The 27,223-nt window shown below is 34.2% G+C and overlaps 1 protein-coding gene and 1 long non-coding RNA gene across 5 annotated transcripts in view; both read left to right on the top strand.

The window, feature by feature from the left end:
• PPP3CA (protein phosphatase 3 catalytic subunit alpha) overlaps positions 1-27,223 on the top strand; it is a 331,871-nt gene that overhangs the window by 76,015 nt on the left and 228,633 nt on the right. The window contains exon 1 of one of the 4 annotated variants that reach the window (XM_033178429.1): positions 25,064-25,102. The exons of 2 other annotated variants lie outside the window; for them this stretch is intronic. In XM_033178429.1, coding sequence (XP_033034320.1) covers positions 25,084-25,102 — 19 coding nt within the window. In that variant the 5' untranslated portion in view covers positions 25,064-25,083. Of the gene's footprint in view, positions 1-25,063; positions 25,103-27,223 lie in introns of those variants that run through there. One more of the 4 variants, XM_033178419.1, reaches the window with a different exon arrangement.
• Positions 1,962-15,377, top strand: LOC117064204. Its single transcript, XR_004429324.1, has 4 exons — positions 1,962-2,087; positions 7,015-7,021; positions 8,510-8,512; positions 15,366-15,377. It is a non-coding gene; the product is annotated as an uncharacterized LOC117064204 (long non-coding RNA).

Raw genomic sequence — 27,223 nt, 5'->3', positions numbered from 1 at the left:
AGATACCAGTTTCTATTCTCAAAACAATTAATATACATCACACTTACATCTATTACATCATAAATTGGAGGATCAATAATCAAAACTTATAAAATTCTCCTCCTTTGAACTCAGGATGATATGAAGGTCTTATAGTACTTCAAATGACCAAAAGTCAATCTGGAGAATGTTCTTTTGGAGGTCTGAAGCCAATTTAGTTTCTCTTCTGCTCCCTTCCTGTTTTAGTTTTTAGCTTTTCATTCCTACCTGGAAATAGTTTACTCCTTGTTTGTCCCCTTTCAGCTAACTCCCTTACCCTAAGAGAAAATTTAAAAGTATTTGGGTTACAAGTTAGTTCTCCATAAATAAAGTGCATGTGTATAAACAGAGTTCTCCATTAAGCAGGTTTGTCTACCCACAGAGTTTTTGTTTAATAAACACTTCCTTACTCTGTGCCAGGCACCGTTTCAAGTACTTTGTAGATATTAATGCATTTAATCTCATGAGGTAGATAACATTATTGTCCACATTTTGCATGTGAGGAAACTGCAGCACGGAGAAGTAAGTGGAGGAACTGAAATTGGAACCCGGATCATCTGACTATATAATTTTGTGTGCTACTTCTCTGAGCATAAGAGAAAGATCAGTACTAAAGCGAAGCATGCTAATGGTCAGTAACGCTGAAAACATACTTTTCTTGGATGAATTTCTGTTGAATAGATAAGTGAATCTTGATATGATTGCCTTATTTTCCTACATATCTTGTATATTATAGAATGAGGCATTATATCTCTGGAATTTATCCAGGCTTTGGGGGTTAACAGAATTGGGTTTAAATTCTGACTGCCACCTACTTATAATTCTTATAATTATTTATAATTCTAAGGAATGTCTTTAAATATAAAATGGAACTAATAGTACTTCATAAGGTAGTTATGGGATAAATGAGATAATGTAGTAGGCCAAGTATATTGAAGATACTCAATAAGTGGTATGTAGTATTAAGTGCTCTAACTAGGATGATAGAAATAGAAGTTGTATAGTGGAGGAGATAAACCTAGAAACAGTTTCATGTAATCATATTATCAGCTAAGGGTGGTGAGTGAGGTATCCATAAATGGCAAGATTACTGACCTAACCTTGAGGTGTGAGGAGTGGCGGGGTGTAAGGGAAGCCCTTTGAAGCAAATTAGGCCTAAGTAATAATAAAGAAAATTTCATTATTCCTAACTATTAAGTGAATTAAATTAATCATAATCTCATTACAGTATAATGATCACAAATGACTAAGTAGTTAAAATGTTATATTTTAAATTTTGTTTTAAAAAGGTAAGTTGTATCAGTGAGCAACATAGACATTTATTCACCAACAGCAGTTTTGTTGTTTGTGTTTTGTGTGTCTTTAATTCTGTCGACCACATTTTTGGGCCCATCTTTTACCCTTGTGTGTGGTTTATCTTCACTATATTAGTTTATGGGGAGACCTTCCCTCTTAATAAACAGCAGGAAGCTGTCCACATCTGGTGGTGCTGACTCATGTAGCAACAGGAAGAGAAATGATTCCTAAAGATGGGAGAGGAAGGGACATGAACCTCTTCCTTCCCCTAAAGAGACAAATTGGGGACAGAATTACAAAGCAGTTTATGTGATGGATAAGTAAGCCATAGGTTAAAAATTTTTCTCCTTAATTAGTGCTTTTTCATTTGTGCTTTATTCTTACTCTACTGACTTACCCATGAGAAAGCAATTCCTAATGCCCACTGCCTTTTAATTTATGTTTGCTTTCTCTGATTAGAAGATTAAAGAGAAATATCATGTTTACACTTACAGTCAGTATTAACTTCTGCTTGTAACTGGTGGTATGCAGGTGGGAAAATGGATAACTAGCACTTAACAGTGATGGTTGGCGCCAATCAGTTCTTATTGGTTGAATAGAAAGAATTACTGAAAGGATTTTAACTATATAAGATATAACTTACTAGCTAAATGCATAAATTGTTATTATGTGTCATGAGTTTATTGTTGACTGAAAGCTGCTTTTTTAATTATCAAGTTTTGGAAAACATGTAGAATCCTGTAAAGAGAAATCCAGAAGATTTGAGAAGACAGGTGGGAGTGCTGTTATTTGCAGAATAGTTTCTGTGTGTGATGTGAACTCTCTGAGAGACCTTGAGGAGAGGGAGGAGGTGAACATAGGTGAAGTGACTGGCTAAGGTGGGAGGATTGCTTGAGCCCAGGAGTTTGAGTCTACACTCCACCCTTGGGTGATACAGCAAGACCCTGTCTCAAATATATATAACAGAGGTCTAACTAAAAATTATTAGAATTGATTTTTACATGTAGTTTATGGAACAATTCTTAAAAATTCATAAAGTCACACTATTTAATCTACTTTGGGGTTCAAATTTACAAAAAGGACTTTTAGGAAATGATTTTTTGGAATGTAAAAGATACCATAATTAAAAATGACTCATGGAATTGGTAAGTCTTATGCATCAAGGACTTTACTATCCCACCTGTAAATTAAGAAATTGAAACCATTCAGATTAAACAAAGCAAGTATAAAGAAGTTGGATGGACCCTTTTTGCCAATATGCAGATGTGTCATTTCTAGAAGATGTACTTTACTTATAACCATTTAATAGACCAAGACTGTCTACTTGCAAACCACTTTTGGTATCTAATTTCTTGCAGGATAGTGCATCTCAAATAATTAGTGTTAAACATATTTTTAGGAACGTACGGTATTACGCAGTGAGCTGTCCTTTCCTATGAATCTAGGAGGTGGAAGGAAGCTTAGTTTGAACAAGCTTATCTAGTACCTGACATTGAACATCCCTGTATGCCTTTTGATAGAGCAATAGATTGAGACACATATTTACAACAATTGACAAAGTTTTTATTGGTTGTGAAGGTGCTATGCACACGTATGAATGACCTGTCATGGATCTCGCTGATACTTCCTTTTTATGCAGTAGCTATAGCCACTTTAAAAAACACAGATGTTATATAGTAAAAATGCTACAAACTCAGAACCTCTTAAAACAGTTTTTTGCCTCTTACAAATTACTGTCTTTATGCAGTATTCCTCAAAGATCTTGTCAGTGAAGCATCCTTTGAAGTATGTGAAATGTATTTTTTCATTACCATCTCACACGTTATGTGCCCTTAATTCCATTTGTAGGAACTCCTTCTAAAATTTAATGAAATCCTCAGCAGCCAGCTCTATGCCGCCGCGATTACCATGGGCTAACGAAAATTTTATGAAATGTTCACATGTTCCTGGAAAAACCAATGAGCAACTTATAGAGACTAGTAAAGTAAAGGCCTGACTTCTACTGATGTTGCATTTCTGTATTACTGCCATATTTGGACACTTACCTTACAAATACTTATATGTTGTCTTCTTCTTGATGTTCATGTTGAGGTGCTTAATTATGCCAGCAGTGTACTTTGTGTTTCACAGCTATGAAACAAAATTTTCCAACAAATATTTAATGAGTGCCTGTTAATACCAAGAAGTTTTCCAGGTTCTGGGGATATATAGCAGTTAAAACACACACACACACACACACACACACACACACGAGTTCCTTGTTTGTATGGCGCTTATGTTCATTTCTGTGCATTATAAGAGAAGACAAAACCAAATAGAATTCTATCCGTATTTTCGTGGATGGGTATAACAATTTAATATTGTTTACCTGTATTCTAGAATATAAGTCAGAGAGAATTAGATTTAAAAAGATGGTTTGGGGGCCATAGTGTTCAAAGCCTTGTGTAATGAATTAAGAAGGTTACATTTCATTCACTTGCGAATGTGGAGCTAACGAAGATTGAGTGAATATTTTGAGGAGGACAGTGGCATGATTGTTGCTAGGCTTCTGGAAGGATGATTGTTCCATGATGGTATATGGTGAATTATAGTCTGAATTGTAAATAAAGAGTGGTTAAAATTAAGTCTGGCAAGATTTGTTATAGCCTGTCTTAGACGATGGATAAATCCAAAGGGGGATAGATCAGTTAGGAAAGTATCACAATATTGTAAGTTGAAGTAATAATCAGCGAAACAAATATACTGGCACCAAGAGATATATATTTGAGACAAACAGTGGAAATATCAACTAATTAAAATATTTAGAACCTGCATGCATAGGGTGACATAACAGGGTATGTCTTGGGTGACTCAAGGTTTCTAGCTTGCAGTGGAAGGAGTAGTGGGCTTGTGGACAAATACAGATGTTAGTCTTTGGGAGAGCACTTTAAGCGAAGTAGAAATGGCTTAACAAGTATACTTGGAGATGAGGTAGGGTAGGAAGTGAGGAATTAGAGCCAGCTGGGGCAGTCATCATTTTTAAGACATTTTTATGGGAGAGGAAACAGTCACAAAGGTGTTGTGTTGAGGTGGGAGCAGGAGCAGGGAAAAGTTTCATCTTTGTTTTTGTCTTCTCCCACCCCCTTTTTTAAGCACAGAGAATACCTGAAAATTTTTGCGGGAAGAGAGAAAGGAGCCAGCCCACAGGGAGAATCTGCAAATGAAAGAGAAATATGGTGCATAATTGATATAAAAATGGACTAGAGTTGGCAGTGAGTCACTTTCATGAAAAACGAGTGAAAGATTTGCTTTGGTAGAGAGGGTGATATGTTTAAAACTCAGAGAAAGGCGTGAAAGAAGAGGGAATTGAGGAAGCAGAGGGATTCTGAGTTGGAGAGGAGGGCGGCTGTGTAATCGTACAGCACTGGGTCTCAATCTTCTTGACAAATTTTTGAAGAAAGGGAATGACGTTGCTTAAAGATAACAATGAAAATAAAAAAGGTTAATTAAGTTGTTACAGTTAGACATGATAAATGAATTTTATATCTGCTCCTCTGTAATGTTCATAGCAGTTTTCTCTTGGGCTGAACAAATCGTTTATAAACTTTGGGCAGCTGATATTTAGCAGGACGTCCCATGAGCCAACTTAGTAAAAAGAATAAAATAATCAAATACCGAGACCAGTTTCAGGAACACAGCATAGACATCAAATTGTGATACTGTCCTTTGGCTTTTTTTCCCATATTATCTTAAGGAAGATATCTTGAGTGCACAGAATTCTTGGACATTTGGTTTAGATATGTTACTTGTATATATGACTAATACATTCAGCCTAATGTGTTTCAGCAAGTATAAATAATATGCTATAGGGATTGTTATAGGCTGGGAATCTTCCTTAGGTTTATCTAGATATAGAGGTGAGATAAAGTTGCAATTTTATTATCTTTAGTTAATTAGCAGTTAAATACAGTGTTACTGTATGTATTGTTGACTGTCCAAGTTGCAGGTTTTTTATAGTGGTATTGACATACTTAGGGTACTATTCTAGAGGAAGATGGTTTTACATATTTAAGTTGATTTCAGCATTGTGGTCCTGTAGCACCGTAAAAACTGTGAGGTCGGAATTCTCTTTGAAATTGTTGAAGGCCTGCAAATCACTATGTACCAGCTTAAGAATGTAATCAGTGAGATGTGACAGAATTTTGCCTTCTTTTCTCAGACTTCTTTCACTGATGATTAACTACGTGCAAGTATTTTTGCAGAAAAGAAGTAATACCTCTTTTCCATTTGCTTTAGCTGAAAATTAATGAGAATTTATCAATTCTTCTTCTCCATATTGATTTTTATTATTGTTATTATTACTTTATTTATGTTTTTTAGAGAGTGGATCTCTCTGTGTTCCCCAGGCTGGAGTGCAGTGGTACAATCATAGCTCACTGCAACCTTGAACTTCTGGACTCAAGTAATCCTGCTACTTCAGCCTCCCAAGTAGCTGGAATGACAGGCACACACCACCATGCCTCTCTAATTTTTTAATATTTTTGTAGAGACGAGGTCTCATTATGTTGGTTAGGTATATTGATTTTAACTCAGGCTATCGAAAATATCCCTGAAAAGGAGGAAATTACTTATTTCAACTAAAAAGGTTTTAAAAGTTTAAAAACCATCTTCTTATACAAGTTAACAATAATATCAATAGTGTAAATATTAATAGTGGAGTAAATATTGGTATATAAACTGATTATAAATTCTTGCACAATACACATCTCATCTTGGACTCAATTTATTGAACATTTTTAGTAATTTTGTCAGTCTGGAGTTCACTTTTGTTAGTCGTATAAATTGCCAGAGATAGCATATGTTAATTTTAAAATGAAGATCTGGAACAGAGAATTTGAATAGTGAAAAGAATTAATTATGTTTTTACATATGTTAAATTTTCTTTTAGAATTATCTGTTACACATATACATTATATTATATATAGAATTATCTGTTACACATATACATTATACATTATATTCTGGGTAATTGTTATTACTAAAAAACAGCCCCCCCAAAATTCTGTTATGTAATGAAGATTTTTTTTAATGAAGCATGTTTTATAATGGAGAACTGTCATTTAAATTTTCTGTTATATCAGATTTGTTTATCTTGTCATTAGATAAAATTAGTGGAGTTTGCTACATGTTCTTTGAGACTATTTGTAATACCTGCTTCAGATGCCCCCACATTTAAGGCTATCGTCATTCTAGTTTCATCTGCACACTCTCTGCAGATGCAGTAGATTTTCTCATGCAACTTTTCACTCTTCCATTTACAATACTTTAGTTCCCCATTAGCTTCTAAATTAAATTAAAGACATTTAACCTCCCCTTCTGCCTCATCATTCTTTGTCCTGCTTTTCAAGACTGAAATTTTACTACATTTAGTTGGTGCTTCAGTTATTTGCTTTCCCATAACATGCCCTCTGCTTCCCTGTAGCCCTGTTTCTATACCTTTGTTCATCTTGACCGCCCACTCTCACCCCAGTTCTCAAAGTTATTTTTTTCTTCAAAACACATTTTCACCTTCGGAAAATATTTGTGTAGTCAATTATTACTTCATAAGAGATGGGAGTTTGAAATATTAATTGGAATATGATTGTAGATGTTATATGAATTCAAGGGTGTTAGGCAGGTGTTTAATGTGAAGACCAATTTAGAGGTAGTTCAGTAGCTGAGGCATGCTGTGTAGAAGTAGCGCTGCTTATTATTCCTTTGATTAAAATCTCTTGGTGTTTTTCTTTACTTAAATAGGGAAGTCCAAGCTTCCTCTATGTTAGGTCCCCATTTGCTTCTCCATCAGGCCTACCATTGTTTTGGAGACTTTGCACATGACTTTTCATTTGCCTGGACACATTTCCCTCCACTTCCTTGTCAGATTAGGTGTCATCTCCTTTAGAGGCCATTCTTCAGATCCGCTTATCCTCTCCTGCCTCCCATCTCAGTGTAGTATGGGCTTCGTGCACTTCCATTATTAAACTTGATGCTTATGGCCCTCAAAAGCAGGAGTCATAGCACAGTTTCTGTACTCTAATTATGTGATTACTTGATCGTCTTTCACACTAAATAATGAGTACCTGAAGTACAAGGACATTGCAGTCCCAAGTATATAACACAATTCCTAGCATATCATAGGCCCTGAAGGAATATTGGTTGGAAAGAAATCTTTATTCACGTTTATGGATAATTCATACCTATTATGTGTTACATTGACTTATAAAAACCTTTGATTCCGTGGAAATGGAATTTTATTCAACTTTTAGATGAGCCATTAATTTATCCTATATTTAATGCATATTCTGCACAGTACATGGGTTATCCACTAACATACTTTTTTCTAACATTGAAGCAGTTGAGTTCCATTATCTAGAGTCCTCCCACTCGGTTTGTGGGTGTGGAAATCTGTGCATACATATTATTTCATTCCTAGGTAACTGAGGACACCCCAGGGCAGAGGCAGATTGGTAATAAAGTCTGACTTCACACCATAGCCCTATCAGTGGTCTGAAAAAGACAGCTAGGAGTGGTAATCTGAAAAGGACAGCTAGGGATGTTTGTCTGTCTCATGCTCCTACAGAATTTGGCTTAAATGAAGAAAACAGTTGGTCACATTCTCTATATGAGAGAGGACGGTATCAGTAATCAATAATTACTGAGCAATTGCTACTTACTTTCTCCTTTTATACCCAGAGATACTACTGAAAAGATACTGTTCTCTTAATTTTCTTTAGTGAATATGTTTGTGTTTGCTACACATAGCCCCTATTATTATTATTATTATTATTATTATACTTTAAGTTCTAGGGTACATGTGCATAATGTGCAGGTTTGTTACATATGTATACTTGTGCCATGTTGGTGTGCTGCACCCATCAACTCGTCAGCACCCATCAACTTGTCCTTTACATCAGGTATAACTCCCAATGCAATCCCTCCCCGCTCCTCCCTCCCCATAATAGGCCCCGGTGTGTGATGTTCCCCTTCCCAAGTCCAAGTGATCTCATTGTTCAGTTCCCACCTATGAGTGAGACCATGTGGTGTTTGGTTTTCTGTTCTTCATAGCCCCTATTTTTACATGTCACTTTCACTAGTTGAACTCAGGTTCAATTGCTAGACAAGTATGGACTGGTCTAGTATGCACTGTACTCTTATTTCTCATCCAGTCATCTCTGAGTCTGTCAATATAAAGGAATTTCTTCATATTTATCCCAACCTTGACATTTCCTTGAGATTTCATTAGGTCATCTTTAATTATATGTTTTTTTTCTTTTTTTTTTTTTATTATACTTTAAGTTCTAGGGTACATGTGCATAACGTGCAGGTTTGTTACATATGTATACTTGTGCCATGTGGGTGTGCTGCACCCATCAACTCATCAGCACCCATCATCAAGGATCTAGAACTAGAAGTACCATTTGACCCAGCCATCCCATTACTGGGTATATACCCAAAGGATTACAAATCATGCTGCTATAAAGACACATGCACACGTATGTTTATTGTGGCACTATTCACAATAGCAAAGACTTGGAATCAACCCAAATGTCCATCACTGACAGACTGGATTAATTATATGTTTTTAATTTTGTTCTTAATGGATAGTTGATACAGACTGAATAACACTGTGATTTTAAATGAGAAAGATTAATCTACATAATACTGTAACTGATTTTTATAATGTACTAGTAACCATTCTTATAATTTAGTAGTAAACATAGCTAGGACTATATCTGAATTTAATAACTTGTTTGAAAAATGCATTCACTTAATAATCCTATTTGTTTTTTGTACTTATGATGTAAGTTCTTATGATGTAAAATATAAATAGTAAATGTATAGAGCTATATGCAACTTTTATTCGTTTATTTTCTTCTATTGGTAATTTACTGGCTTTACATATTTTGACATTTAAAAAAAGAATGAGAATATGGGAACTGATGTAAGAAAATACAGAGTTTTGGTGAAAAGTAGAGGAAATAGGTGAAGCAAGATTGTAAAAACAGGCTGGAATTATTGATTATTATTATATCTAAGTCACTTGGTAAGAAAGTAAACCTGTTGAAGTATAAATTATTTTACTTCCTCTTTGTATATGTAAAGGTAATTCTATATATAAAGGTGATTGATCCACAGGCAGTAACATGTAAATTCCATAATCCCTCTGTATGCTGTCACAAATACATTAAAGAAACACATTTTTTTTTTCCAGGTAGGGCATGTGAGCTGCATTACCTTAAAGACATTTACGTTGCTTTCTGTGTTTATTCCCTTCTATTACATGACTAGTCTTTCTCTACTTTGTAAACAATGACCAGTGGAGTTTCTTAGATGGTTTAATTTTGTTATTTTGGGATCAGGGTAAATGAGTTATGTTTGTTTTGAAGGGGTGTTTGTATATCTGTTGTTCATCTTGTGTGGTTTTTATTTGGGTTATCATTTGACTTTGAAATTTACTCACTCCTTACCTTTCATTCATCTTCTCCTTCAAAATGCTGCCACAAGCAGAGAAGTGAATGAACAGAAACTCACTGTTTGTATTTATTCATGTTTCCAAGTGATTCATGTTTAGTTATCCTTTCCTTGAATCACCATTCATTAAAAGTGGTTCAGTCTTCTTTATGCTTGTCTTCTCTGATAATCTTTCTATTCTTTGGGATTCAGGTCAGTTTAATAAAAACTCAAGATTAAATATCTTGAAGAAAGCAGACATGGGCTGGGTGCTATGGCTCCCACCTGTTGTAATCCCAGCAGTTTGGGAGGTTGAGGTGTAAAGATCGCTTGAGTCCAGGAGTTTCAGACCGGCATGGGAAACAGAGCGAGACCCTGTCTCTACAAATAAATAAATAAATAAAATTTAAAAAAGGTAGCTGGGTCCCAGCCACTCAGGAGGCTGAGGCAGGAGGATAGTTTAAGCCCAGGAGGTCAAGGCTGCAGTGAGCTCTGTTTGCACCACTACTGCAGCCTGGGTGACAGAGGGAGACTCTGGAAAAGAGGCTCTACTGCATTATTTCATATGGTTAACAAATTATAACCTACAATACAACAAAATTCAGCAGAATGCTTATGGATATAGTGATAATATAAATTTTTGGTTTCTCTCCTGAATTGTCTTTCAATCATGTAGACGAGAGCTGAAGGCTGCCTCCCCCTCAGAGAGAATTGTTTGACCTAAAAGAGATTTAAAGAGTTTGTATTAGTTTCCATCATAGGGGATTCAGAAGATAAAATCTGACTTTTCCCTGCTACCTCCTTTAATAAGGGCATATATCTCCAGAACTCTACCTTGCCTCCTCTATCCTGTCTTCCCTCATACATGCTTTGTTTACTTTGCCTCCCCTGGCTCCTACAGGCATTTGAGTTTGTTTTTTCTTGAATGATTAAATGAGATATTTGCTTAGTGATTATTTGAACTTAATAAACCATTCTGAGAAATTTAAGGTCACTGTGCAACTGGGCTTTTAGAATCTCGATTTACACTGAGACTGAGGGACAAAGATCTGCACAACAAACTAAATTTTGTGTGCATTTGTACATTTTGTGTTTTTCTGTATGTTAAATAGTAATTGCCTGCTGGTCTCAAAAAACTGATTCATGAAGAATGTTTCCAAAGGAAATGTTTTTCTTTCCTTTATTCTGATTTTTTCTTTTTGTTAACTTTCTTTTTCTTGCTCTGTCTTATGGTGCTGATTTTTTCTTCCTTCACATGTCTTAGAAGTCATTTCAGTTTTTGTATTAAACTAAAGATTAAAAAAAGACTCTATTCCTATTGAAATTAAAAAGTCAAAAAATCAAATGCAACTGTGAGCTACAGTACCTTCATATTTACTAACAAAGTGCTGGGTCATAAAAAGTAAATAAAAAGGAAGGACAGACAACAGAAACAGTTCCTGCCTTGGTGGAAAAAGACATGGGGGAAAAAGATATGAAACTGATTCATGCCTTATTTCATTTATTTGATGTAAATGAAGAACTTTATATGAAGACATATTGCTTTTTATGTCTGTTTTGAAATCTAGACATAGACTTCGATATTGGGGTCAAATTGCTAATTTAAGTACTGTGAGAATCAGTGTATTAAGCTAATCTTGTGGAGAGATAGTTTGGGATGCAGACTCTTCCCAGTAATTATTATGGAGTTAAGGCACCGTTTTTACCACCTTCTCTGTCAACCTAACTGACCTGAATTTCTAATCAGGCAAAGTGAGAAGAGTGATCCGGAGAAGATAATTTGCATAGTATATGTAAATTTCTATTTCATTTATATAAAACCCCTGAATGATACCTTAATAGAAACAATATGAAATAAAGCTAATGTGGGTTAGATGATAACGTGGTTAAATGGATTTTTTTTCTTCCTGTGTGAACAAAAGAACTGACAATTTAATCAATAGACCCCTGTCAGTCTGGAGAGATGCTTCTAGTGGTCAGCATGGCACTTTCGTCTTTGTGTGTGCATATGGGTGGGGGTGGGGCAGGGTGTTGCATTTTCCCATTAATCATGGTAAACATAAAAAAAAAAAAAAAAAAAAAAAAACTAGATGATACCAAAATGGAAATATAAAATTGACAGCAGAAAACAATTCAGAATTTTAGTAAGTTCCCTTCATTGAAAGTAGGAAACATACCTTGTCTGTCTTTTCTTGTGAGCCTTATTGCCCTCTATGAAGGAAGTATTAACAAAAACATTTGTTTGTTATTATAAGATTGAATGAGATATATCACATATTGTACAGTAACAGGGACAAAAATGGCACTGATGCCTAGACTCCACTTTTAGAAATTCTGATTTAATTTATCTGGAATGGGGTCTAAGCAGTAGTTTTTTTTTTTTTTACAAGCTCTTCAGACAATTGGACTGTCCAACCAGAGTTAAAGGGTCACTGGACTAGTGAGTCCAAGATTTTCTGAGGTGGAGCAAAGATGACATATTCTCACATACTCTGCAATAGCTGCTACTGCCTAGTGACCTGTATTTGTCCTGAATTTTTTCTTGATAAGATTGAAAGCTAAAGAAAATGAAAAATATCTCTCAAGGATATGGGATTCAAGTGTTCAGCTTAATTTTATCTTCCCAACCATGTACACACAGTACACACTGCATTGTGCATCATAAGGTCATTCTCTTTATAGCTGCTGTGGATTTTATTGGTATATTTTCAGTGTTGTTTCTCTCCAGTTGAGTGCTCTCCTACACCTTCCTCATTCCTTTGTTTTTCTGTCCCCTCCCCTGACAGAGAGCCTACAGGGGCCACAGGGTTAAACATGTGTGTAAAGCTTAATGCAAATTTTCTTCTTAGCAAAGTAGCCAGCCCACTAACTATGGGAGTAAGGTGGTCAGGTGGATAGTTATAGCTCACATAAGCTTGATTTGCATTTTTCTGATTATTCCTAGAAGGCACACATAGAGTTGAAAGTTATGGAGTATGCCATATTCCAGGAGAACAAAACCATGAGAGTCAGGAGACCTGCATCATAGTCTCAGAGGTTTAGAGTCCACCTAACTTCATGTGTTTGAGTACCTTACTTACCTGCTTCTGTCTCATTTTCTTCTCTGCAATATGAGAAGCTCAAACTAGCCACTTCGTAAGGTCCCTCTAGCCTTTACAATATGAAGTGCCATTTTATTTTTATTGTTAGTTTAAGAGAACATAAGCATCCACTTGTTGCTAAATACTCTTTTCCCAACATAAAAAGGTAACCCAGCCAAAAACTAAATACAAATTAAAGATTTCAATAATGTAAATAATTTTATATACTTAAATTTGGGTTATTTTAATTGAAATGTGCCTTAATGAAATGAACTAAGACATTACTAGTCCAGAAATATTTCAACTTTGGACGAGGGAGAAGACTGGGTGGGGGGTTTGTATACACTCTTGTTATCAATTTCACTTAAAGTGCTTCTATCAAGTATAGGTAACACTGCCTTTGATCGCCTATTTGCAGGGTGATTATTAGTAAAATGAGGGGGAACTTGGTGGATTCCTCTTTTTCTACTAAAGAAAAAAGAAATGTGATATAAAAACTGCTGAGGTAAAAATCGGTCTTTGTATTTACCTTAGTTCCTGCTCAGTTTTTAATTCATTGAATAATTCTTAGAAAAATCTTTGAACGTATTTTTTTGTTTTTGTATAGGAAGGTTAATAACCTCTCTGAGTATTTCATTTAATCCTATAGAAAAACATGAATAGTTAGAATAGATTACCTTAAATAATTCTGAGAAGAATAATCAATAATGCTTGATTATTTCTTTTGATAGCTTTTTTTTGGGGGGGGGTTGGGGGGAGAGGGGAAGTTAAAACACACATTGAATGTAAGTTTTTTTTTTTTTTTTAAATGAGTTCTTCAGAAGAATGTGTGAGAAAACTCATGATGATTTATATATATAGTTAATTTGGGAATTTGCAGAGCTCACATTTAATTAGATACTTCCAAACTTATATGTAAATTTCTGGTAATGCTTTGCAATGAGATCATTGATACTTTTGAAAAAAGTAAAGTTCTGTTTTTTTAAAGTGAAAATAATTACACTGCATCAGTCATTTATAAAGGACAATGCTTATTATTTTTTCAGACTGATGTGCTGAAAAGAGTTACTATGTGGTATTTGCAAATGCTTTGGAAGAAATGCAGATGTTTGGAAAATGTCTTAAAAATCTGGAAGTTGTAAATATTATGCAGCAATAATGTTACATTATGGTAGACAGAATATCTTGTTATAATTACCAAAGAGTAAAGACATTTATATTCTGGCTCCGGATTTAAGAATTTGAGTGCTCAATGCTAGATATATTGCCTTCTTCTATGGTATTTTCTACAATACCATACTTCCAATACTGTGATTGAAAACTGACTATACTTCTATTATAATTGGTGAAGGAGTTTATCTCTGATATGCTGTAAGAGTCTCATCTCCACCATTTGTTTCAATCTTGGTCAAATGATTTAGTTGGCCAGACCTCAGCTCTTTATTTCTAGGAGATATCAATGGTACCTACCTGATACAGCTTTATGGAAATTAAGTAAAGCAATACATGTAAAGTGTTTAGCTAGAGACTGCTATATAGTAAATGCTCAATAGAAGTTAGTGATAATGTTACCTTGCTTGTGGAAGATCTTGTCAAAAAACCATTTGCTGCTTTGCCATTGGCTTGTGCTTTTCTCTGTGAAAATGATACCTCTAACCCCTTTTCTTTTGTATCCTTTCTTTTAAGATCTCATTTATTCCCAGGGACAGTGAAAGTAATTAAGAGATTTACTTTAGTGGAACTTCCTTCTAGCTTACTCCAGATAGGAGTAACCAGAAAGTAGGTGACAATGTTAATTAGAAAGATAAATTAACATCTTTTATGAGGATAATTTTCCTGATAATAATTGAGAAATCATTGTGAGATTGTCAGAGGGCAGTTTATAGAATGAATTACTTTTTATGAACGAAGGTTGCTTTTTGAGGGAAAGAAGATAGTTTGGACTTATATTTTAGAGAGAGGGGGAAAGTTACAATATGTTGCTGGCATTCATCGTTTAGTTAATAATTTGGCCAATCAGGGCTGAAACAGAGCTTGCCTTTTTAAATAAAGGATCATTTATTATAAAGACTTATTTAGATGACCTATTGTCATTCTATAGGGATCTTGAGTATTTCCATATGGACTAGAATAGTGCTAGGAAGTAACAGATTTTCTGGGAAATCAGATATGCCATTTTAAGGAATGATTTTATCAGGTCATTTAAATTTTGTGCTAGACTTCCAATATTTTTGTTTTGTTTTGATTATGAAGCATTCTGTAAGACCAGAAAGGAAGCCAGCATGTTAAGAAAGTTTTAAAGTTATTATATTTCTGATACTGCCCATACACAGACACACACATACAAACACACAATTTCTTTGCCATCTCTGAAAATCTAAGGTAAGATTTAAATTACAGACAGTATGAAATCCTGTGATGCCAAGGTCTTATTAGAATAGCAGTTTGCACCTTTCTTGTTGATATGATTTGCCCCATCTTCTGAAGCCTGTGCAGCTGAAGATGAGTCATTAAGAGAAGCTGGAATCAGTAAAACTGCATTTTACAATAATGCTTTCTAAACTGGTCACCTAGCTAAAATTGGCTGAGGCTGAAGACAGCAGTTTCTGCCTTAAAAGGAAGGAGTAATTACTATTAACATTGGTCAGGAGCTTTCTTATGTTCGTGCATTGACAACTCTTAGCACTTTATTAACATATACTTTGGAAACAGGTTGTGTGGATTGCACAGATTTTAGGGGCATGAAGCTGATAAAGTGGGAGCATATTCACCATATACCAGTGTAAGAGAAGAGAGCGTTCACAACTTATTTTAATTTGCCAGTCCAGATCTTCTGTTCTGATGGAAAGTCAACATCCTTTAGGATGGAGTGTATGTGTGTGTGTGTGTGTGTGTGTTTTAATCCAAGGAATCTAAAACAACTTTCAGAATTTATAAATTTTCCTGAACATAATGATTTCAATGTAACACTATAAATAAATCTGGCATTATAATGATGTGCTTTATAATCCTGACTAGGTTACTTTTACATAATGCCAGAAACACATTTTTTAAGCTAGCACTTAGAAATATTACTTTTAGTTCCAGAAAATAAATTTTCCGGTTCAAAAAAGAACAAAGTTTTGACCTGTAAAGAAATGGTGCCCACTGTGGGGACTGGTCTGTGGAGTGGAGGGCAACTGAAGTTACTGAGATTTATTGATCTCCTTGGTGATCCTGGTCCATGTGGCATCCAGGCTCATTGTGTATGCTTGCTGAATGAATGAAAGAATGATTGCCTTCCTGTCAAATGGGAAAGGAAGAAAAAAAAAAAAAAACCGTGAAATTGAAAACAAAAATGTTTAGCAGTAAGATTCCTGTCAGCTGGGTTCATGACCCATGTTCTGACTAGTTACCAAAATTGAATTTATCTCAAGGACACATGAGAGGAAACTGTTGGTATGTGGGGAGTGGCTGGAGAGAGATGATGATAGAGGAGGAAAGTACTTCTAGTGTGACTTTCCTCGGAGTCAAGAGAAGGAAGTCTTGCAGCAATAAAAATATTTAAATATAAACTGAAGAACACCTCTGGTTCTCGTTTTTGGTAGATGGGGAAACCCAGAGCAGAGCTTAAGAGGTGTCATCTGCTCTCCAGATGGAGTCAGCTGACGACTCAGAAGCAGAAACCAGGTCTTCTGACTCTGGGCAAATGTTAGATGCTCCCTTTAGTAGCAGGAAGACCTGGGTTAAAATCCTGATTTGGAGTGTGGTTTGTTGGACTTCAATAGTTCGCTTGTCTGGTTTCTTCTAAAAGACATTTAATTTGCCAGATATTTAATTTCTTTTGGAAAAGGAAACTGGACTTCGTTATCAAGCTCGAGAGAAGAGCCAGGCTTACCATTTCTCCTTTCTTTCTGAGTTTTAGCAAAGGAAGTCTCACTGTGGCTCTTCAGGTAAAGAGATGAGGATACCAGGAAATGGGTGGTGATAAAGGAGTAGTTTAGCTCAGTAGTAGGTAAACAAGAAAGAGAAAAAAATTCAAAGAAATGAAAAATTCCTCAGGAAGATTATGATTTTGTGTTAAAGTCACATATTTCTTATCAAAGCGGAGATCATTGAATAACTAACTCTAATTTAGATAGTATTTCCTGTTTCCACTTGGGAAGTTAGTGTCTCAAATATTGAGAGATTTGAGGGAACATATAGGTTATCCTCTTGTCCAAGAGGAAGACTCAAGTGTGGACAGTGCAGCTGTCTCTTGTCCGGCCCTTCTCTTTCCTTTTGCTTGCTAGTGGTTCATTGGCTCATCAGAAAATTTGGGCAAGTTGATCTTGAGGGATCTAGACTGTAGTTTCTTACCTCAGTGTTAATCCATTTGGATAGTTCCTTAAGAATCCTCTACAATGTCCACTTTCTTTGTGATGTTTTCCCTAGCTGCTGTATTCTATAGTTTTTTGTCCATCAATATGTTTATGATAATTTAGTATTTATACTTCAGATTTAGTGTTCTTGATTAAAGTCAAGAAAGTCAAGACTTTTTTGGTAACTGGTTTTGTATTGTTTTGGATTCTTCACTACTACTGGAATTGTGATTTTTTTTAAAGAGTCATTTATGTATATATTTGTTTTTACAGCAAATAGTTTTTGAACACCTACTTATTTCAGGGATTTTTTTATGTTGCCCTGCCTCTGGACAAGTAGGGCATAACGTTAATACATTTGTTTTGAACACAGTTTCATTTGCTAACGTGGTTTTAAGAGAAATTATTTTTGGTCACGTTTTGGAAATAAGAATACTTTTAGAATTGTCCACATTGATGATAGAGAAACAAATGTAAAATGTTCCTGGGTATATCCTAAATACAAATAATGCATATTCAGTAACTAATATTGTTGGGCTGAAAATAAACAAGTAGTATGTTTATGGTAAGCATGACTCCTTTCACACAGCTGTTAACATTTTCGTCATCTCTGTGTAATGTTCTGTATGTTTCATGGATCAAGAGGTACCTCATCCAACATAATAAAATTAAGTGGCACTTTATAGAGCATACTGCATGTCAGGCATTATTCTAAATATTTTACACATTGATTATTTTAATAATAAGAACAACACTATATGATACTTTTAATATATTAAACCAGTAATCTCTGATTTAAATCCTTATAGGTGAGGTTAACACAGCCTATAAACAAATATTTGTGAACTTCAGAACAAACTGAAAGCAGGTTGCAAATGTCATATAAAATGGCTTATAATATGTCCATTGGATCTGTCACTGAATGTGGAATTCTGAAAACAAAACAAATGTCTTATACATGTAGATGGAGACCTCTGTCTCCCTAATCCAGGGTGGAGGTAACTAACCAACCCATTTGTTTAATATTTTTCCTTTTGGGACATTAATATACCTTATCCTTATTAAACACCCCTTCACTAGAAGACATCAAAACTAAAAGAATCAGGAGTAAACAATAACATGGAAGTATTTAACATGGAGAATTGACGTGGAGCTTCGTGTATGATTTGGAAACTCAGTCTCAGAAACATTAAGTGACCCATCCAAGGTCACGTAGCAGAGCTAGAATGAGTTCCATAATAAGAAATATTAATATTCTAATCCTACCCCTTCCCTACTTGGGCAACCCTGGCGAAGTTAATCTTTCACAGCCTCAGTTTCTTCAAGCGTAAAACACATAGCAATGATAAAACTTACTTTACAACATTAATGAGAGTGTTAAACAAAATAATATACTTGAAACTATCTAGTTCAGTGCTTTGCTTCATAGATGGGAAATAATAAATGCTTGTTTTCTTTTGTCCTCACCATCTCTATTAGTCTATTAGTGACTGAATTTGCTACCCTAAGAATACAGCCCTAACATTACAGTGCTTCTCAGGGAACCAGAAAATCCTACTTGCAAACATTCCCAAAACACGAAGCCGTTTCATATTAGGTCTGTTGACTCCTTCCATCGTTAAAACTCTGCAACCATCATATCTCAGTTTAACTTCATCAGACTTCTTAATAGTCATTTAAATGGAAATTTCTATTGTAGATATGGCTTATTTGGTATCAGTGAGTACTCATACTAGTGAGCGGGCAGCCTTGCTAGCCAAATATTTGCCTTTGGAGTTGGCCAGTGATTTTGATTGCTCTACTTTTAAAGTACATGTAGTTACATTTCTAGCAGGTGGGCATTTACAATTTCTAGCAATGTTTATGTGCCATCATGCAATTAGCAACCTGTTGTAAATCATCCAGCCAGTGGTGATTTGCCAGAATGAACAATAGCTGAGATTATGCATTGCTGACTTTCCTATTGTAACCCAAAAGAAAACATCCTTTTTCCTGGTTGGTAGGAGTCTCTTCAGACATTAGATGATTTTTAAAAAGTTAACTCTGTAGACTCTGACTCTATTCAGAGAGCAAAATAATATAGCATTTGTATTGTGCTAATAGCAGATCTCTGTTAAGAATTCATATATGTGTACCTTTGTTACATTTTATAATACGTTTTCAATACAAATCTTGATGTAACAGGAGTGGTGAATAGAATATCAGCACCCCTGTTCAGGGGCAGAAAAGAATATAAATTGTTAGGCATACCGGTGATCTGCCAATTACTTTAACTATCCAGTGACCTTAGTATAGGCAGAAGAGATAGGAAAATGATTTAAAATTATTCCTTATCGTATTTAAAAAATGGAGGAGGAAGAGAAAGGTGAGAACAGTAAAGCAGATTTGATGCTTATTTAATGCCTTCCTTGTGAAAAAGTAACAACACAGAACCAACAGTGATTATGGTAACAAAACAAAGTAACAAGCTAAACATGCTTATAATATTTTAGTACACTTTTGAACAGAGTATTTAAGTGTGGCACTATAGAGAAGTGTAAGATATAAAAACGAGGCAATAAATACATCTTCAATTACTTATTTTTTAAAAATTTCACTTTTACCTTCAGAGGATTAACATTAAAATAGGCTACTTTTATAGTTGCAGAATTTACTTACTTTTGGTTGACAATAAGATGTTAAAATTGTTTAATTTTAAAATAAAATTATTAAGAATATGATACATGTAATAAAATATTAGAGAGGAGGGTCTGTATCTTACTTTAATTTCTATCTCTGTTGTTGCCCTTCTAGTGCACATCTTTGTATCTCATAAGTGCTAGTGAACTATTTATGTTAACCTGAAAAATGTAAAAACTGAAAATGGGAAACTAATTTTCACTTGCAAGTAGCACATGTAAATAACATGAAGACATTACGTTGTTTCCTTTTTACAAAGCTAACGACAACAGTAGAGTACGTCTTCTTACTGGTGAAATAAGAAATTAGGAGGTTTTTTGTAAGAGATGTTTTAGTGGATAGGCTTCTGAATACGGATTTGCAGTGAATTAGGGCAGGGTAATTTCCGGAGAGGAGAAACAAAATTGAAAGTCACAAGGGATAGGCTTTCTCATTTCAGTGATTTTTAAATCTGTAACATTTGAAGTTTTTTGTTTCCTCAAAGAAAAAACTAAAATAAACTTTGTCCTGTGTAAGTTTACATCTTTTTCCTGGGACTAGTGCTTCTTATTTTTATTGTATTGTCACCATAAGGCATCCTTTATTCACATACTACTCATTTCCTGTTAATTACGTATACAAATGAGGTCCTGCCTTATGCATGGTGGAAAATAAAAAGATTAATTGGACACAGCGTTTACTTTCAAGAATGTAGTAGTTTAGGGGGAGAATCAAGCTAAGGTCTTTAAATGTTTGTTGAGTGGCTGAATTAAGCGATTTATACATAATCATAGTGACTGTAGGAGCAAAATTTTTCAAAGGACAAGACACAAGATTTAACATTTAGAGTAATGAGGGAAGAGTCAATTAATACTGCTTTATGGTATTAAATTTACTGACTGAAGTTGATCAGAGTCCATTTAGATAATGTTCTCTCTTTGAGCATGTCTATATGAATGATATCAGTGAACACTTACAGAATTGAAATGATGTGTGGGTATAGTTTTTGTTTTATTTGCAAATTATTTAACTTTTATTCTTAGAGATATTGTCAACAGCTATTAGCATTAGGTATTATAATGATTACCATTTTAGAGTCTGAAAACAGTGATAGAGCAATCACAAATCAATGATCCTTGCTTTTAAAAAAAGTTAAAATTCAGTATAAACCGTTTATACAGTACAAAAACTGGGTCCACATCTGACCAGCAAATAAACTATACACATTCTATAACTAGCAGAATATTTCCATTAAAATGAACTTATGAATTATATCTGAAAATTCTTTCATTATTCATCAAGTGCCTAATATGTATTAGCTTCTCTTGCTGAATACAGAGATCATTAGTGGACCCAGCTATATCCTCCCAGTGTTAGTACTTCAGGCAGGTATGTAAACCAATACATTTTGTACAGTTTTCTAAATTGTAACTGGAAGAACGAAATGTACTGGGACTTTGTGAGGATTAAGTCGTACTGACTTGGCCTCTTTGGCTATACATCTTGAAGGATAAGATAATTTTGCTTTTGATTTTACTTGACATGAGTATAATAATAGCTGTAAAATGCCTTATTACTGTAGAATTTAAGTCTAATGATTATAAATTGAAGGTGGGAGGGACTAAGACAGTGAACAGAGTTCAAGTGGCTTCCTGTATTGTATAATTTTATTGGTTATACTTTTTGCCACATCCCCAAAGAGAAAACTGGAATCGATTTCTACTTTTCTAATGAGCATCGTAAAAGAGAGGTGCTGCCTCTTCCCCTCTTTTCTTCATATATTCACACGTTTCTGAGACTTAACTCATCATTCATTAAGCCTAGAATAATGTGAATGTCGGGTAGAGTATGGAGTAAGCTCTTATTTAAGTCATGACATTATCATAATCTATCAAAATGTTCATTTAATCAGATAATCTGTAAACATAAAATTTAAAGTCTACAGAGAAAATCAGATATGTTTAGTAAATATTTATTGAACAAATGAGGATGTTGGGATTCTTTAATAATTGGCCCAAGTGATGGAGATGAATGTTTTTATTTAGCTTTTATTTAATACGATGAAATTAAAATACATTTTATGTATCACAAATAGATTGTAACCCTCGAAGGTGCTTGGTATATGTATTACAAATGTTGGAAGAGTTCAAGAAAGAAAATGACTCTTAGTTTCAGTAATATCATTGTCCTTCTTTAGTCTTTGATTAATGTTCTGAACTTAGCTAGCTAAGAGCAGATGGTGGAACGGTGCCAAGTTAACATTCACCATCTGCTTCTCACATGTATAATTTGTCAGAATGTGTGCTAAAAAATAATGTATTATAGTGGGGATATTCTATTTTGTGGTTGTTGATCAGGGAAGCTGTACCATTTAAGATAATTGTATTTAAACGTGAATAACTTCATTAAATAAACATAGCAAAAACACTTTTAATGAGCAATCTCAGTATGTTGTTTTGTCTTTTACTTGGTTCTATGAAATGTTGTTGTTGTTTTTGGTGAAAACTTAGAATTTGCTCTTGGACCCTTTTAGCTTCATCAGAGTTGGTTTCACAGTTTCTTAGAGGTGTCCCTCTTTATTAGGCTTTTCAATGAGTCCTTTTCTCTGCATGGGAAGCACATGCCTTAGCAAGCAGCAACCTCTTAGAGTCAGCAGCTGGCTAACAGCCTTGCTTCTCCACTGTTTCACTTTATCCCAAATATTAAGTGTGGGCCTCTTGGTAGACTGAAACCGATATGAGAGCAACTGTCTATCAGATAAGAAAGACAGTTAAGAAGTACTTCAAAGGAGGGAAGAAGACAAGAGACAAAAGTAGTTGGGCCCCTGAGCCAGGCTGCAAATGTATGAAGAAGTTAATACCAGCAATAATTTGCTTATACTTTCAAGTATAGGCAAAGCAGGGTTATACCTGGACCTATGTGTGGTGAGTATATGGTCTTCAGAGGATCTGGAAACTCTAAAATTCCATGCAATATTTTTGTGTATAGATGCACATAGTTGAAAACCATTACCATGGAGTGATAAATGTGTGCAGAAGGGTTTCCCCCAGACTCCTTCTTTCACCTGTTTCACAGTGGTATGCCTTAGTTTTAGGTAAGGTTTTTTTTTTTTTTTTTTTTTCCAACTAGGGGAAAAATAACATATAAATCAGAAAAAAAGATAACACACGATGACGATGTTATTTTAATTGAGTGATGCTTATATTCCTTTAGTAATTCTCTACTGTATTTATAACCCTACCAACGTCTGCATTTAGTCGTATGACAGACAAAGCAACAAATAATGTATGTTTATATTAGTTCTTTCAAGACTAAGGTGGGAAAATGTCATTGTGCTGGCAAGATGGGGACAGTATGACATTTTGGCTAAGGACATGGACTTTAGAATCAGAATAGAGTTTGGATTCTGGTACACATTACTGATTGTCACTGTACATGTAGGCAGCACTTCAAACCTCGCTTTCTTTTTCTGGAAATTGGAGATAATGGTATTTGCTTCTTAGAACTGATTTTGTCTTAAAACCATAGTTTTAGTAATGGCACATGGGAATTGTGGGTATGTCTGTTTTCAGCAAGGTGTGACCTTTCTGAAACAAATCCTCTCTTGCAGGAGGATCTGGTCCTCAGTTTAAAACTTTGATGAAGAAGGAGGCAAGGTATTGGCTTGTTTCTGTCCTGTGGTTCTCATTACCTCAACAGTCATAACTTTGGTATCTACATGTGTTCTTGCTTATAGATGGAGATGAGATCCTGTTTTACTTTTTGCCTTCAGAAATGATGAATGTTTCTTCCAGTTAGCTAAAATCAGTGTACACTTCATCTCTGAACCTCTTGAGAAAGGAAAGAGAGTGTTAGAATGTACCTTTGTTATATATTTATTATATTTATTATTATTATAGATGAAATTTGTTAGTATACACCTTTAGTTCACCTGGCACTTGCATGTTACTTTTAATCTCTACAAGTTTTTTGTTTTCTGTTATTCAGGAAAAGCACTAGAGCATCCCTGTTGTTAACAATTATAGGACATTTAACAAATAGTCTTTGATTCTAAGGAGAGAAACATCATTGTACTCTATTCTGAAGAACTAGTCATTGTTGGATCCATTTGTCCTGTGTAATTTACACAGGTGTTTCCATTTATTGTTAGCAACTAAGAATACTGCGTGTCAGTCATATTTTCACATAGTAGAAAAATCTTGTGTTGAGTTTTATGATTAGCAAAACATAAGATTTCTAAGGCCCTTCATTTATAAGTACAATATAATGAAAGATATTTACTTCTTTAGGAAAACATAGAAATACGTATACATAAATATATTTCATTTTTTTCTAATAAATGAAACTTTAAGGGACTTGTTCAGCTTTCCCCAGTTTTCTTTCACTGTTCCACATTTGTCTTCATGTGATACAATTTTATGAGGCTTTGAGAGCTAAGAATATCCTTGCTATTTCTTCTTCATGTTAATATTAATGAATACTAAAGAAATTAAAGATTTGTAACATGAAAGTTTTCTTTGTGTCAAGTGGAAGTATATTTTCTCTAATAAAATTGAAAACATTATTCTCTTCCAGGACTTAAAGATACATTATTTGAAATAAAGAACAACCTTTCTTTTTTTCCTTTCCTTTGTTAGTCATCATACCAAACTGATTGTTTGGGAAAAGAGCCCATTGGTAATCACAGTTGAGATAGTTTACTTGTCTTTAAAATTTTTTATTTCCTTTTAATATATAGGTTAGCAATCCATTATATTTATCAAGAAGAATATACTTACTTATTAACCCTATTAAAAATTTAATAGTTGGAAAAAAATTTAATCTCAGGGAAGAAAAAAGTTGAGGCTGATGAATGGAATGAAAAAATTGTATTAAAGTCACTTCTAAATAGCTAATTATGTCACTTTAATATTTAGGGGGTAAAAGTTACAATTTTAATCTATGAGATTCACCTAATTGGAATGAGTTTCCAAAGTATGTGGGGAAAAATGTGAATTTTGAATCACAAGCTGCCAGTAAGTTTGTCATGTGAATTATAGACAGGAAGGCAGGAAACCTGGATTTTTATGTAGCTGTTTCTTTGATAAGGACAGAGCTTCACATAAGTTTGCCATCCTTTTATGTAACATAATAATACTCTTTTAAATATATTCTTATGGAAACATATGAAATACTCATTATTATGTCCTTTTTACAGATGTTGAAACTAACGGCATAAGGGTATGAAAGATACAGCCACAGGTACACTATAACACAGTAAGAAGTAGAGCTTGGATTAGTATTCAGGTCTGTCTGACTCTAAATCCTAGGTATTCTCATAACACCACACTGTGTGGCCTTGATCCAGACCTTGACCCAGGGGCTTAACTTACTTAGGTGACAGTTCTTAATCCATAAGAAAAGGCTTAGATTAATTTATGTCAGAAATCTCATTGGCTCTCAAATTCCAAAAACTCAGTTATTCTTGTGTTTAAAACTGAACCACAAAGCACTCATTTAATGTTTATTAAATAACATTGAATAAACTATTACCATCATACCTTATACAGCATTTCAAAAGTATAATCTGTAGTCATCCAAAATCTAATGTTAAATGGCTAGCACTGAGAAAAGTAAAGAAACGGTAATTTGCTATATAATTTAGGAAAAGTTCACCAGAAAATTAGTTTGCTATTTTGTATTATGTTGTAAATGTATTGAGGAAACTGTCTTCAAAACATAAAATAATATAAACTACTAACCTTAATGTATTTTAAGTAATTTAGCTTTGTCATATTAAAACATAATATAATACGTTATAGTGCTAAACAGAGATTGATAATATAATGTTGTCGGTTTCTGTCCTACATTAAGAATAAAGCAAATCAATGTAAATATTTTAGAAGTCTTTTTGTAGAAGATAAAACTGAAAGTTAATTTTGGCTGCAAGTTCTCTGCCATGTACTGAAAACCCAGTAATAACTGAAAGGTCAGGAGATTGAAATATTAGTATTTTACCCTCACAAAATAGTGACTCCTTATGTTCAATACTTTTTTTTTTTTGATATTTAACTTTGGTATTTCAAGGAAGAATGAATGTATTAAACACACGCGCGCGCACACACACACACACACACACACGTCTTTCCCTTTGCAGTGGGTGAAAATTTCTAGCAATCTTGTTCCAAGGTAATTTATTGTATTTTTTATTGTATTTTTTAATGGATGCTTTAATATAAGAATAAATAATACCAAAGGCATTATTTTAAAAATATTTTGTATTTTATGACACAAAATAAAAATTTATAGGTAAGTTTCTTTTATTTTTGCTAATGTTATATGAAGGTGGATAAAATGTCTGTGAAAGGGGGACCTGAAATCGTCGCACTGTGTAGTAGTGCTTACAGTTAGAAAAGCATTTTAAAATCCTTAAAAGCAGATATTTGTTTTTTAAAGTGTCATTTAACACTCAAGATTCTCTGACAGATGATTTTAAGATAATTCATTTCAGATTTGAATTTCAGAGTAGCTACTAATGACAGACAGAACAAATCCATTGAATTTCATTAATTACAAGTCTGATACTTTAATCAGTGTGTAGGCATCCAGATTCCTTAGTATCTTTGGGGAAAAAGGACATATTAGTAATCTGAAATGCAAAAAGGTAATCCACACATGTTTTTGTTTTATCAATAGCATTGATTGAGTTGATTTTATATTTCCACCAGTTAGTGTAATTGCTAAAGATGAAACCCCTTCCTCAGAGCAATTGAATGTATAGTGGAATTTGATATGATGTTTACTATTAGTAAAAGTGATGACATACAGATAGATAGATATACATGTTCAAATATTTTAGAGATGAGAATGTGTCTTTTATTTTGTGACATAGCTGACTTTCTCTGAAGAATAGTAGTTTCCTTTTAATTCAAAAATTGCCATTTATTTGAGAGCAGTTATATATTGCATGCATTAAAATAATTATATTTAATTCTAGCAAGAAAACTGCAAGGAAGGAATTCTGATCTAGAAATTTAATGCACATTTGGGTCTGTCTGGCTCTAAAACTCAAGTTGTTTTTACATCATACTGCTGTCAAGTGACTTCTTCTACATTCTGATTTGCAAATAGTCGTAGGATGTTAGAGACAGAAAGAACGAAATGTTGGTCATGTAGTGAAACTTTTTGGAAGGGCCAAAAGAGGTTTATGGACTTGTCAACAACCAACAAATAGTGGCCAGACTAGAATTTTTATCTTCTAATTACTAGTATTTGCTGTTTCCAAGCTCCTTTCCATTATCATTCAGGAGCAATTAATTAAACATATCCTCTCTTGGGACACTGTTTATATTATTTGACTCTCTCTCTCTCTTTCTCTCTCTC

This window comes from Trachypithecus francoisi, unplaced genomic scaffold (genome assembly GCF_009764315.1).
Source record: "Trachypithecus francoisi isolate TF-2019V2 unplaced genomic scaffold, Tfra_2.0 Contig01566, whole genome shotgun sequence".
Taxonomy (NCBI): Eukaryota; Metazoa; Chordata; class Mammalia; order Primates; family Cercopithecidae; genus Trachypithecus; species Trachypithecus francoisi.
The sequence above is the reverse complement of the archived record's forward strand: the minus strand, read 5'-3'. Positions and strand labels throughout refer to the sequence as shown.